The 15,040-nt window shown below is 42.1% G+C and overlaps 1 protein-coding gene across 1 annotated transcript in view; it reads left to right on the forward strand.

Annotated features, from left to right (window-relative positions):
• The window catches only part of itgb5 (integrin, beta 5), a 44,199-nt gene that overhangs the window by 1,366 nt on the left and 27,793 nt on the right, over positions 1-15,040 (forward strand). Inside the window, exons 3-9 of the mRNA XM_071538830.1 lie at positions 220-427; positions 537-786; positions 2,001-2,169; positions 4,252-4,413; positions 5,979-6,074; positions 6,170-6,259; positions 9,369-9,503. Coding sequence (XP_071394931.1) covers positions 220-427; positions 537-786; positions 2,001-2,169; positions 4,252-4,413; positions 5,979-6,074; positions 6,170-6,259; positions 9,369-9,503 — 1,110 coding nt within the window. The remainder of the gene's footprint in view (positions 1-219; positions 428-536; positions 787-2,000; positions 2,170-4,251; positions 4,414-5,978; positions 6,075-6,169; positions 6,260-9,368; positions 9,504-15,040) is intronic.

The raw sequence follows: 15,040 nt of genomic DNA on the forward strand, positions 1-15,040 counted from the left end.
CTGCATGCTGGAGTGTATCCTCAGCCCTGGGTCACCTTTTCAGTTCAAATGAGAGGGATGTAAGAGTTTTATCTTTCTGCAGAGCCTCAGCACTGATGGATCCTAGTAGGACCTCCTAACAGTCTAGTGACAAACCCCAAAGATTTTCACAGACGATTGTAGCCAACGTGCACGATTGCAGCTTGACCCTTCATCATTTCTTGGGTTTCAATCCTACAGGACTTCGGGAGGGGGCGGACGCTGACGTCGCGCTGTGATTTCAGCCAAAACCTGCAGAAGAGGGGCTGCGAGGCGCGGTTCATCGAGTTCCCCAGCAGCAGCATCTCAGTCCTGAAGAACAAACCGCTGAGTTCTAAAGGGTCCGGGCCGACCCAGTACGGCGTCAACCAGATCATGCCTCAGAAGATCTCTCTCAGCCTGCGGCCAGGTATATAATGATTCTGCTATAATGTAAACCCATAGACTCATGGTCAACCACCCTTGTGTTGACTGTATAAAGCAGCTACTCCATTTCTCCCCCCCCCCCACCCGTCCAGGTGACCAGACGTCGTTCGAGCTGCAGGTGCGGCTGGTGGAGGACTACCCAGTGGACCTCTACTACCTGATGGACCTCTCTCTTTCCATGAAGGACGACCTGGACACCATCCGCAACCTGGGCACCAAGCTGGCCCAGGAGATGGGCAAGCTCACCAGCAACTTCCGGCTGGGCTTCGGTTCCTTTGTGGACAAGAACATGTCCCCCTTCTCCTACACAGCACCCAAGTACCAGGAGAATCCGTGCAATGGGTGTGTAGGAGGAGCAGGAATTTACAGCATGTTTGGATCGGGAGTGTGCTTTGATGGCTTTTGGATTAAAATTCACATTGGTGGATTGATATTGTGGTTATGTAAGTGTGGTATAGGATTAATGGAAATAATAAGTGTTGTAGTACTGCTACCAAAAAGCAGATTTATGTGAGACTGAATGTGTTTGCTGTTGAAACTTAAATGAGCCAACAGTATGTGAAAGGGAAATCAATAATTTACTCCAAGCCCACAAGTTCTATTTTTGACCATTCATGAATTGATGTACAGCAAGATATTCTCCAGCTGCAAGAATGCGTGGTTCATTGTTTTTCATATTTGATAAAGCACAGAGAAGAAGCAGTTCTTCAAAATGGCCACTCTCCACCCACGCTGTGTGTGTGAGTGTGTGTGTGTGTGTGTGTTGTTGATGCTCAGGGTTGCTGATGAGGGCAAGCTGAAAGGAAACAGAATAGATAGAGGGTGAAAAGCAGCCGCACACCATATTTGCCCTGGAGGTGAGATTACTCTGCACCAACTTACTGCCCGCTATCGCGCATCACTTCCCAACTAGGTTATGGCTTGGGTTATGTGCATGCACGTGTTTGTGTGTGTTTGTGTGTGTGTGTGTGTGTGTGTGTGTGTGTGTGTGTTAGTCAAACATACATGGCAGGGAAATATTAAAGGGACAGATAACAATATGTTGACCCCTACGCTCCCCAGTTCACCTCTGCCAATGCTCATCCCATTTATTCAAGAAGAGAGAATGGTCTACTATTTACTACTCTATTTAGATGTGATTACATTTATATTCAGCCAGGGTACGCAGCAGGTTAGTATGCCTGAAAATGGCATGTCAGTATTTTTTGGAGAAACGATTTAGCCTTCATTCATCATAATTAGCATTAGGTCTTATTATTTGAAAGAATGAGCCATTATCAAAGCAAAGTTAACACTCAGTGACCCTTAAAAGAATGCAACTTCTAAAATTGTTGCAGATGTTTCAGATGTTTTACAATTTATTATCACCACAAATCTTGTACATATCAAGCCAAGTCAACTTTATTTATAATGTTTTTTATTCAAAAAGGGTTTGTCACATTGTGCTTTACAGAGCAACAAATGACATAAATTCAGACCAAAACAATAGAAAACAAACAAGCTTTTTGCTGCCTTGAGGTGACTGTCTGGATCTCTGCATGTGTCACCCTCCACAGATACAAGCTGTTCCCCAACTGTGTCCCCTCGTTCGGTTTCCGGCACCTCCTCTCGCTGACGGACAAGGTGGACCGTTTCAACGAGGAGGTGCAGAAGCAGATGGTGTCTCGCAACCGGGACGCACCAGAGGGCGGGTTCGACGCCATCCTGCAGGCCGCCGTCTGTAAGGTGAGCTGTCGGTCAGGAAAAGTGCATCCCATTAATCTGACTGAGTTTCTTCTTGTTTCTTAATCTCCTGTTTGTCCTAATACTGAGTTACATCCTTCTACTATTGAGCAACCTATTGAGATTCTTTGAATGTGCACTTTAAATGAACTTTGACTTGACTGTAGCTAGTGACCGCCCCATGTTTAGGGTTAGACAGAGAGGAAAGCCACTGTTGGACTACTGGGATCTACCCCTGATGAGCGGCTGGCCTATTTGCTTGTTAATTAAAAGCACCAGGGGGGATAGACAGGAAGTGCAGTCTGGTGCAGCTGGTTAAACATGAGGACGAGTCACCGGCAGGCCCAGTCCTATCCCTGCTTTCCTCTCCCAGTTTAATTGTTTTCTGCAGGAAGAGAATGACTCCTTCCAACTAGCTCCTGCCTTGTAATTTACTGTAACTGCACCGTTTCAAACGCTCACTGGTTAGGAGGCTGGGCTGGGGCGGGCCCAAGGCTTGATTGATGTTGGCTATTCTTATTTCATTCAGAGTAAATCCTAATCAGCCGTTAGATGTGAAGGTTATTTCAGCATGGATATAACTTAAAATAGTCACCATCCTGTTTAATACGTATAATAATTTGCTTGTTGGGAGGTAAAACAGAAGGCTAGAGCTGCAGCTGTCGATTAATCTGTCGATTATTTTCTCGATTAATCGATTAGTTGTTTGTTCTATAAAATGTCAGAAAATGGTGAAAAATGTTGATCAGTGTTTCCCAAAGCCCAAGATGACGTCCTCAAATGTCTTGTTTTGTCCACAACCCAAAGATATTCAGTTTACTGTCATAGAGGAGTAAAGAAACCAGAAAATATTCACATTTAAGAAGCTGGAATCAGAGAATTTTGACTTATTGTTCTTAAAAAATTACTCAAACCGATTAATCGATTATCAAAATAGTTGGCGATTAATTTAATAGTTGACAACTAATCGATTAATCGTTTAATCGTTGCTGCTCTGCAGAAGGCTAGTTCATAGCTTCTTCTGCTTTTTATTAACAAGAGCCATGCTAGCACAGATCCACATAGACATTGCATTGAGGAGAATGCTATATGCCGACAATGTGATTAATAATATTCTAGATTCAAAACCATCAGGCTCCGTTAGATTTCTAATCTGACCATGTTGGTTGATCTTGAAACTTAGTAAAACATCATCATCATAGCATAGAATGTGGGTATCATTCCGGATGTGATGTTGGGTGGCATCGTTAACGCTGACTTTTTAATGCTCATAATTCCTCCATGAGTTTGTTTCCTTGAGAGAAAGTTGTTTCCCTCCAATGCCCTCAACAACAGGAAATAGTGATTGTTCCTTGGCAGGCCTAGATGTGAAATTAAACCTTCTCACACAACCTATTTTCTGTACTGCCACGGCTGAATGACACAATCACTGCTATGGTTCTTCTTCAGAGGCCTCTGTATGATAGGCAAGTCCCACAGCTCTATTGTATACTGTAAGTGGCATATAATGGACAAAGGAATTACAAATGGCTGCCTTCATGCCTCTGTCACTGGTTGAAAGGTTATGTTTGTTTAGGGTCATGCATTAGTCAGCACTCTCTAATGCTCACTCTGCCACCGCCTATTGTCCCCCTCTGTTTCCCCATTGATAATGGCCTGGCCCGGGCCTGCTGGAGAAAGCTCTGGCTGCTCTTACACTCTCTCTGTAGTTTTTGTCTGCTTGTTTGCATCAGTGGTGCTCAAGCTTGTGGAAAGCGATAACGTTTCCGGAATGGATTTTGAATGAAGTGATGATTGGCTACGGAGCCCAGAATATAAATCCATCTATCAGTTTAATGTGTTGATGTATCATTTTTATCTGTCATAGGGATGTCTTTATGAGAGCTCTTTTTCTTTCATAGTCTTGCAGTATTACTTGTGTCACAGATATTGACTATGCTGACTTTTAAGATGATATTCCATGTACTTCTTCCACATACTGTAAATAACCACACCAAAATAATAGTAACACGATTGTACTTTGAAGTTACACCAACCCCAAAAGCCATCTCCTCTGTGTCCTAACCCACTGTACCCTCTAAACAGGAGAGGATAGGCTGGAGGAAGGAGGCCTACCACCTGCTGGTCTTCACCACAGACGATGTGCCTCACCTCGCTCTGGACGGCAAGCTGGGAGGCCTGGTCCAGCCCCACGACGGGCAGTGCCACCTCAACGACAAGAACGAATACAGCGCTTCCACTAAGATGGTAAGAAGGGAGATGTGAGCTGCCGTTCCTGTTGTTTGGCTCTGATACAAAGCAAAAGTCAGCAGTTTTGGGTGAATTTTATACTAGCTACTCATTTTTGAAATTTGAACCTAAAGGGGAATTATCGCAGATCTTCTAGCAGCAAATTCACCCTGCAGCCACACGCTCCCCCAAGAAACCTGAAACCTGTATTTGACTGCGTGACTTTTTCTCATTACGTGTTCTCATGCTTGCCTTGCCATGTTGGCATTGTTCAATAAGGTTGAGGTACTGTTCCTTATTGAATCCACTCAGGACTGGACTTTGGAATTAGAGATGTTTGCTTTAGAGGGATGACTTAAAAACATAGCTGATATGTTGAGCCTGTCGCCTCCTTGGATGACGTGGATTAAGTTTCATAAGTTTCATAAGATGGTATGCGGAGCTTTTGAGGGTTTCTGCCTCCACTTGGCTCTTATCCAAGCCTAAATAACATGATTTGAGAACTTTCCTCATGCCCAATTTGCTTAGGTTAGCTATTTCAGTCTTTGGACCAAAGAAAGACTGAAGAGACTTAAGCTGAAGTGAAGTGAGGCAATTTTTTAAATCCTTATTTAGCCAGACAAGTTGAGGAGAAGCATGCTCTTATTAGCAGCAGTTGCAGAGGGAGGATTGCACAAATCCACACTTCCACACCTGGGAGCTGCCCAGTAAAACCAGATTATAGCACTGTGGGCTTGTGAGTACATTGCTCAAGAGCAGGTCTGTGGTAAGGAGGGGAATATCCTCAGCATGCATTTTCAAACCAGTGACCTCATGGTCTAAATCTTGCCTCTCTAATCATTAAGCTGCCAGCTACTACATAGCTACTAAGGAGACAGAACTGAATCAAAGAGAGCCTTTCACGCATAATAATACCTACAGTGTTTGAAGAAGACAAAGGGCTAATGCTGTAAAAACCTGATCAGCATCATGTGGATTGCACTGCACTATGTAGAGCACAAAGTAATGTCAAAATGAATTGCATTAAAAATATTCTATTTGTTTATCTGGTATTTTCCTCTAAAACCACTACATCATTTCCAAAGACTAATCTGTTTGAGTTGCTTTACCTGCAATAGTATGACCATGTTGCATCATGCTACAGTAGATAAATTATACTATACAGCAAGTGAATTTGAATACATGCTTGGATTGAACTTGTGAACTGTAATGCCTAAACAAGTTGAGCTGGTTTCCCTTGCTGTGTGTGGACCACACTGCCTTGTTTCTGCTTGTTGTGAGACAGTTGGACTGGTACTTCAATTTAGTATTTCTCAGGGTCCATTTTGAAAAGGAAATCTCAGTAACTACACCAACACACAGCAATCTGAAATTCTGAGGTTGTTTTCAGGCCAAGACTTCATTCTTGGCGTAAGAAAAAAGGCATGAGCAGGGAGTGTAATGTGAACACAACACTGTGATCAGAAGAGCAATGACTTCCTTTCACAAACTTCCTGACAGGGAGGTGGGAGCATATGGGTGGGATCTTTGTTCATGTGATAAAATACCCATATGCCCCCCACCATGTCTCTCTCTCTCTATAGGACTATCCCTCTCTGGCCCTCCTGGGAGAGAAACTGGCAGAAAATAACATCTATCTTATCTTTGCGGTAACCAAGCGGCTGTACGTCATTTATAAGGTAATTTCATTTTGCTTTTTTATCCTGGCTTTCCTCTTCCGATACATTTAAATATGAACTAATGATATCTCTTGTTATTTTATGTCTGTATGAAGAATTTTACTGCACTGATACCTGGAACTACAGTAGAAATCCTGGACCAGGACTCTAAGAATATTATTCAGCTTATCATCAATGCCTACAATGTAAGTAAAGGAAATCTGTGCTTGAGTGTAAGGAGGGAGGGTGAGTGTCTGTGTGTGAGAGCAGGAGAGTTTATCTGTGTGTGTGTGTGTGTGTGTCTATGTGTGTGAGTCAAGGTGCGAGAGAGAGATATTGAGAAAGAAAGCTATAAACGGGGACCGTAGTAAAAAGAGAGCCTAAGCCTTTAAGCCTTTCTGCTGTGACACAATTTGAGCAGGTGACGAAGCCAAAGAAATACAGTTTTTCTGTCCAAGTAATGTTAGACTAAAGCCCAGTGATAAAGGCAAGGAGTAAGAGAGGAGCTAGCTAATATTATGAAGCCTAGTGTAGGGCTGAACAATTAGTCAAAATTTTATCGAAATAGCAATATGGCCTACTGCAATTTCCAAATCGCAGGAGGAGCAATATTTGTTAAAGGCGAAATGTGTGTCAAAATACCATTTTAAATGAAATATTGTCGTGCTGCAGAGATGTCCTGGCCTACACAGCATATTCTACAGACTTAAGAAAACATCTTTGTTTGGTACAGATCCCCGCAAAAATCACACCATAATCATTTTGAATACGTTTTTCAATGAAAATGAGAATAATGATGTAAAAATTATCATTCCCTCTAATATCGCAAATCATATCGCAATTGCAATATCAGTCAAAATAATCGCAATTAGATATTTTTTCAAAATCGTTCAGCCCTAGCCTTGCGCTCTTGCTGGGAAAAAAGCAATTTAACCATACTAAGTTAACAAGGTTAGCTAGTTAGCCTAGCTGACCTTCCAAGTTCAAGCTAGTTAACTAGCCTGCTGACCTTCCAATATCATGCCATAATCATGACTGAATGAAGAAAAAAGTCATTGACATTTATATTTTTTATTTATGTTTTGACTAAAGATACTTCTTTGCCATTCAAGTTTGCCAGTTAGCTAATTTGTACTAAGCAAAAAACTGATTCTTTGGCATGTTCGCCCACTGAGGTTTAACTCAAACAATGAGATTTTCTGCCTGCAGCGCAGCTCTGCCTCCAACAAATGTTTGTAGAACTAAAACTCCAATCTGTGATATGTTTTTTTTGCGGGGAGGAGGAGGCCACATCACACCGCGACAGAAATACATTTGTCACGGAATATATCTAAAAAACGAGAACTGAGAAGGGATGTTGAGGTTCAGCTATTTAGCATTGCCTAAGGATGAGAAAGGTCATCCTTTTCTTGCCAGAAGGAGTCATACTGCACCAACACCACTGCAGCACTTTGATAACGGTCCAGGTTTATGGGCCCAATTCAGTCCCCTGCTGCTCCAGATCATACAGGAAATGGATTCCAGCAGGGTCAGGGAAGAGATGTGGCTGTTCTGGTGGGATGGGTTGGGGGTGCAGGGGGGTGTCCTACATTCTTCTTCCGTATTGCAAACGTGATATAATCTAATCCAAAAGTCAGGCATGGAGGTACAAACCAAACACACATTGTGCAACAGGTTTTAGTTTCTTGTATTTATTCTGGCAGATTTGTTGACTTGGGAAATTTATTTTGGGGATTGAGATATTTTTGTTGCCCCTGAGCTTTCTGAAGTCTACAATACAGCTATTCTTCAATTCATGTCTACTAAAATATAATAGTGTTAATCATGAATAAACAATTACCACATAAATATATGTATAAAGTATATATTTCTTTCCAAAACAGTTGCCACAAAGTGTTTTAATATGATAATATAAACAATAAAAAGCCTGTTTGTAAAAATGTCCAACCTAGCTGAGCCTTAAAAGTAATCAGTAAAGCCATAAAATCTAAGTTTGGACTCCAAAATAAAGTTGGGTGTTGGTAATTGACACAGACACACTAATAAGTCTCTATGTAAACTATCACATTATTTGCTACTCACACTCGCCTTTCTCTGGCCCCTAAACTGAAGGCTGACATTCATATGATTACCATTGCCAGAGCATTTTTCTCAGGAGGCGAGGAAGAAAGAATTTGTTTTTCTGTGCTCTTTGAAACCAAAGAATTTTCTGCATTTAGTCAACTTTTCCCTAAATGTTTCCCTAACTGTGTGGGTTTTGCCTGTCTAGCTTTTTCCTTAACTCAGTTATGAAGAACAACAACTTGTTTTTGCCCATGGCATAAGGACACCGTATCCTCTGTAGCTTGTGTCAAACAAAGACTTGACATGTTCAGTGTGTGTGGGACGGAGCTAGAATGAAGTGTTGTGACTCATGACCTTATTAACATTCCAGCTGCCACATTAGATTCACCACACTGGCTATATAGGCTTCGCCAAACACCGTGAGGTTACGTTGCATAACCATCTCTTTTTCATAAATTTTGATTGTAGCAGAAACACTGTCAGCTTGCTGTGATTGTATTATGGGTCAGTGAAGGGTAAGTGTGTGTGTGTGTGTGTGTGTGTGTGTGTGTGTGTGTGTGTGTGTGTGTGTGTGTGTGTGTGTGTGTGTGTGTGTGTGTGTGTGTGTGTGAGAGAGAGACAGAGAGTGAGTGAGTGTGAGAGTGAGGGCATGCTTATCTGTGTGCACCAAGTACGATTCTGATGTATCCTTGTCACTGTCGTGTAGCAGTGAATATGCACAAATGACTACACATTTAGGTCTGCACATGCTGCACAGACCCAGATGCAGCTGGCTTGCAGCACATCTCTCTTTCACACACACACACACACACACACATACAATCTGCATCCATGCCCAGGCCCTGTGGTTTTGGGTAAAGATTAGAAAAGGCGAGATTAATTGTAGAAATCTGCCTAAGAAATGCAATACATTCCCTCATGTTTTACTCTATTCCACTCTGTTACTCAAATAGATTCTGAATATACTCAAATAGATTGAGTAACAGCCATTCAAAGGCAGTCAGAGGTGGTTTTAAAATAGATTGCTGAGTGGGTAGCATGTTAACGTGGCTCTAGTTTCAGGACTTTGGAAGGATTTTACATGCAGATTGGCAACCACTGGAAATCGTTGAGGATTGGATGGATTTGATGCATTTTTTATGTCATAGAAAACTGGCCAATTTTTGTTTGAGCAATGCAAAAAAGTGATCCCTAACTCTCTAATAATACACCAACAAACTCTGTGTCTGACTTCCCCTTTATCTCTCTCAGAACATCCGTTCCCAAGTGGAGATGACGGTGTGGGACCAACCGGAAGACATCAGTCTTTCCTTCACCGCCACCTGCCAGGACGGACAGCCGCTGCCGGGCCTCAGGAAGTGTGCCGATCTGAAGATAGGAGACACTGTGAGTCCCTCAGGCCTCTTCTGCTCTTCTCCCTTCGCTCCTTCAGTCAAATTCTGAATATTTTACTCATCTCATAGGCCCTGGAAAATCTTGAATATTTTAGCAACATGCTTGCGTTCAGCTATACACATATTCATTCTGTTAGGTTAAGAGGAATTTACTCGATTTTTATTTTAACTATCCAGTGGCTTTTGGATCTCCACAAATCTCTGCTCAATAGGAGAGATGATTGGATTATTATGTTGTTTTCAAGATGCCGGTTTTTGAATAAATCAGTTGTTCCATGAACACATTTTGCTAAATGGTATTCTGAATCGAGATCCAAAGGCACTGAAATTAATAAAATTCAGACTGTTTAATGGTGGATTGTTCAGTCAGAACACATGCAGTTTGCAATTTTGACACAAACTATTTTCCCCAAACATGAAAATAAATGGTGCTGGTATTATGCTTGTGGTAAATGCATACAAAGATATAGCGTGACTTGACTAGTCACCTTCTGGTACATGACCCTCTGGTACATGACCCTCCTAGTACAAGACAAGACAGACATTACACAAGACAGACCACTGCTCAGGACAGGACACAAAATGATCTTACCTCTACTGCTGGACAAGAATAAGAGGTTATTACCTAGGGCTGGGCAATATATCAATATTATATCGATATTGTGATACTAGATATCGTCTTAGATTTTGGATATTGTAATATCGTGATATGGCATAAGTGTTGTCTTTTCCTGGTTTTAAAGGCTGCATTACAGTAAAGTGATGTCATTTTCTGAACTTACCAGACTGTTCTAGCTGTTCTATTATTTGCCTTTACCCACTTAGTCATTATATCCACATTACTGTTGATTATCTATCAAAAATCTCATTGTGTAATTATTTTGTGAAAGCACCAATAGTCATCCCTACAATATTGTCGCAATATCGATATCGAGGTATTAGGTCAAAAATATTGTGATATTTGATTTTGTCCATATCGCCCAGCCCTATATTACCTAGCCAGGGCCTCTCAGGCTTCACAGCTTCTTTCTGCCACCTGAAGGCAGCGGATGTTCCCCAGGTCTCATGATGCAACCCAAGGGGGCTGTAAGGATGTAATCTTAGACTGTGGACAGATTCACTATCGGGTGTATATTTGCAATAAGCTTTAGCAGGCTGTGCTCCTTCTGTTCTGCTATTCATTAAATGATAGCCAATGACTAAAGAAAGCAAGTTGTGACTTGGCAGCCTGGGACGAACGCCGTGTGACCTTTGAATCCTCTTAGAGTGGAGGTCCTGTTGGATGAAATCAAACTGCACTGTGTAAGAGAGGGGGAGGGGAGGTTTATATCGTCCTCCACTGTTACCAAAGAGACAGTTTTGGCACCTGTGAAGAACTTTAGCTACAGTGTAATGAAAATCACCCAGACTGACTGAGTTTCTGAGAGTGCTAAGTCATCATGGATAGACAGTTTACTCCAGGACACAAGTCTTGTGCAACCCACATACTGATCCTAACTGTACCAATTTCCCTTCTTTTTTCTGTAGGTGGTAAATCTCTGCTTGTTTGTGTTGCCTGTGTTATTTGTATTTTATTTGCCTCAGATAGATTTATTTTTGGTACATTTTTAGGCAGATGATACTTTTTCTCTAAGCAGGAAAGGTCACCATCAAACAAGTTTCTTGGCAGAGACTGTTCATTCCTAAAGGAATATTTGCTCTGGCGCTTCTCGGCTGGATTCAATCAACAGGGAATATACAGCGATGAGAAATGCTTCAAGTCTCTCTCATTGTCCCCAGAGATATCTCAGGGTTTTGTCCTTTGCCTGGTGCTCTTTGGAGTTCTCACTGCTCTCTTTTTCTCTCTCTCTCTCTCTCTCTCTCTCTCTCTCTCTCTCTCTCTCTCTCTCTCTCTCTCTCTCTCTCTCTCTCTGTGTCTCTGTCTCTGTCTCTGTCTCTCTCTTAGAAGAGTGCTTTCAGTGAGAGTATGTGTCGTGGACGGGAATGATAAATTGAATGGTAGAAGACTAGTGTTTTCTCCACGGCTGTTACTTGGGCCTGTGTCCAACATGTTAGCGGCATTTACCCCATTGGAATGGCATTCTCCCCTTTTGTCTCACTGAACAAAAACAAAGGTCAGGTGATGCGGGATGAGTGCACGTCTTAATTGCTTTGAATTTTGCACGGTCCGAACCCCTCCAGCGGTGCCCTTATATTCTATACCGGTCTCAAAGAAGGTTTGTATTGAGTTTGGGATCCATTGAAAATGCTAGCGAGGGGCTACTTTGTACATGCCACCACGCAGTGAGCCCCAACCCTGTGGAATTCTTCTCCCAAACCCCCCCCCGTGCCTCCCTCCCAGCATCTTTATTTGTGTGGGACAATGTTAGGATGGGAATGGGTGGTGGAGGAGGGAGGTGACGGAGGCAGTGAATGGACCATCTCGAGAGCTTGGGTGATGGGCTCTTGTTTTTGTCCTCAGCAGGGAAAGGGAGGGGGGTAGAGGCGCATTTGTGGCACTGTCCACTGGGTGCCAAGCTTCCCACTCTGTACTGAGGACATGGCACAGGCCGAAGCCCAGGTGTCAGTCACTGTGTCTCTGTGGGCTTGCCATGGAGCCTGATGCTGCATCTCAATGACCTCGCACACAAAGTAGGCAGAAGGAGGTTTGTGAAACCACAAGCCATGAAAGAAATAAAAGAGCGAGAGGAGAGCTGCTAGCTGGAGTGTATAAAGTTGAGCCAGTATCCTTTTCACTGCAGCGCTCTCAGAACGGCATGACTACTGAATAGGCTCATGCATATGAATGAAGCCAAGTCTGCGCGAACATGCCACGTCTTTTTGAAGAAACTGAAGCATTTGAATTAGATTATGAGTTGTTTGACATTCTCCATGGGCTGCGTCCTCGTTACTTGAATTTCAGGCAGTCATAAGAATTCCATCATCCAAATTATTTCTCCATGGTAACAATCATTCTGTCATTAGGAAACCCCCCACTGGGTCACGAGAATCTCCTAAGATTTTAGAATTTGTCTTTGGGAGACAGAAAATGTTTGTTATCAGAGTTGTTGCCTGCTTGAATACTTTGTGTTTGTATGTACATGTGCTATGAAGATTTGTGAATGTTATGTTGTCAGCTGTCTACCACCTCTTACATCATACCATAACACAGCCTAGTAGCTGTCTGCCTCTTTTCCCTCCCTGATCTGATTTCCCACATTCCCACTCTCTCGGTCTCTGGACTTGAATTACATTACTCATTGACCCAGGTAAGCAGTGAGGAATTCTCTCATTAGGTTGAGCTGAAATGCATCGTCTCTCCCTTCTTCCACCACGTTCTCCACTCCTACTCCCTCCCATTCCAATTCCCGCTAGTTTTTCCCCCCTCTGTTAATCCACAACTTCATAGTTGTCCTAACGAGCCACATGATTGGGTGGACTGGCCTCCTCATGACTCACATTTACAGTAAATCCAATTGTGTCCCTTGTTAACTCGTTAAGTTGCCCACGTTGTAGTGGAGGAGGTTTGCAGGCAGAAAGGAAAGCATGGACCCTCCTTCACTAGCATGTTACGCAGACTCTTCCTGTATCGTGAATGAGCTTTTGTTGTGTGTTGGTCCGAGGAAACTCCCAACAGCATCACTCTGCTGTAATGTCCCGGTACGGACATTACAGCATGTTGGATTCATACAAGTTCATCGATTTTATTATATTATACTTATTTTGTGCTACCTTCTTGCACTGTAAATAATCAGTGATATCTTTCTTTGAAGAGGAGAATGTGATTGTTGTCAACTTTCACACAGCAGAAAACAGAGATTCACCCAGCAAGAGTCGCTGACCTCTGCTCCCCTCTCCCCTCAACTCTCTATCTCAACTGCTTTTCCCAAAGAGAAAGCAAAGGGAGATGAGATGGGAAATAACATTTGATAAGCCTAGAAATAGAGAGCTCTTGTGACAAGGGGATGCTCTCTCCTTAGAAGATCCAGATCAATACACACAGCTGTTGTGGCCAAGATCAGCAGGTCTGACAGTGGCTGCAAGGGTGTAATATTTGCTTTGGGTCTGAGCCTTAAGTTTGTCTTGCTTAGGGCCAAGAGCTTCTAGTGGGAGCTTCAAAGCACAGAATGTTGCTTCCCCTGCAACCCTGTGGATTTCTGACTGTCCGAGGGGACACATAGCCAAGATGGATGAGAATAGTCAAACTTACAAGACTCCTTGACCTCCAGAATTATTTCTACAGCTGTTTCTTCCCTCAGTGTTCATGCTACTTGTTTTAGATTTGTATATTGTTATGTGAATGTTGTTGTTTTGTGGGCAGTCATTAAGACCAGATACCCTAGTTTCAAAGTTGTAAATCTTGTGTTTTTGCTTTTGGGACTTTGGAATAGGTTTACACAGGAGCCATTGAAGTGAAACTGACATATGCATTAGTCAGATTTATAGCAGCATCATTTTATCTGTCGCAACAACAAACCAAGAAAAAACCCTGAGCTCTACTGTGGACAGGCAGCATTGAGGATGGTTGCTGTGACTTAGTTCAGAGGAGTGAGGAAAATACCAGTCGGGCCCTGCTCATGTTGGAACAGGCCAGAACAGAGAGGATTGGGTTTCTCTTCTTCTTAAGACTTCCTTCCTCACAGCAACCAAATGGGTGTTGGTTTCGTGTCATCTCCCTCAATTGGTTGCGAGTCAAATCCACATCAACTATGCGCTGTAAACGTTTCCTTGGGTGAGTTAAGGCCGAATGTGTAAACATAACAATGGGTCATGCACAGTTCACATCCGCAGTCTTGCTGCCAAACTTTTGTGGGAGTGGTGTGTGTGTTAGGCTAAATGTAAAGACTTATCAGGATCCCCATTAGCAGCCACCTTAGTAACAGTAACAGCTAGTCTTCCTGGTCCTCAAGGATTAATTCATACAATGAAGCAATTACAATGGAAAACAAAGAATAATATAATTAGCAGCACATATGCATAGAATAATGAAGAATAATAAAGATAATATTGTCACTCTATATAGTCCATATATAGTATATAAACTATTGTCACTTTATATCAGTGACCTGTTGTAATGTAACATTATTTATGATTTAAATGCTGTTTTGAATTATTAAATTGTATTATACCGTATTGCTTTGGCAGTATTGTTTCTTAATTGTTAATCCTTTAATGGCAATAAAGCACATTGAATTGAAAATTGAATTAATGATGAAGAAACTAAATAACAAAAATACTGAAGGAAAAAAATAAGGGGGAATGAAAGGAGACCCAAGCTAAACCCAAGCTAATATAAAAAATTGAATATAATCACCAAGTTTATCTGAAATTATATCCAATAATCAAAAATGAAATAAAAAAAAATATGATGAAGATGACTGGGTGGGATCAGTTCGTTGAGAAATATGGAACCAAAAGATGATTCACTGGTTCTGAGGCTGTATAGATACTGCTACTGTCTGTTTAAAACTCTGATCTCTGTCTATCCTTTTTCCATCAGTACCATTTGTAACTCCATAGCTGAGTGGTGTATCTAAAACCCGCTGTCCA

This window comes from Centroberyx affinis, unplaced genomic scaffold (genome assembly GCF_046629955.1).
Source record: "Centroberyx affinis isolate AG114_WGS23_722 - 3 ecotype Tasmania unplaced genomic scaffold, CSIRO-AGI_Caff_v1 ptg003356l_1, whole genome shotgun sequence".
NCBI classification, from domain to species: domain Eukaryota; kingdom Metazoa; phylum Chordata; class Actinopteri; order Beryciformes; family Berycidae; genus Centroberyx; species Centroberyx affinis.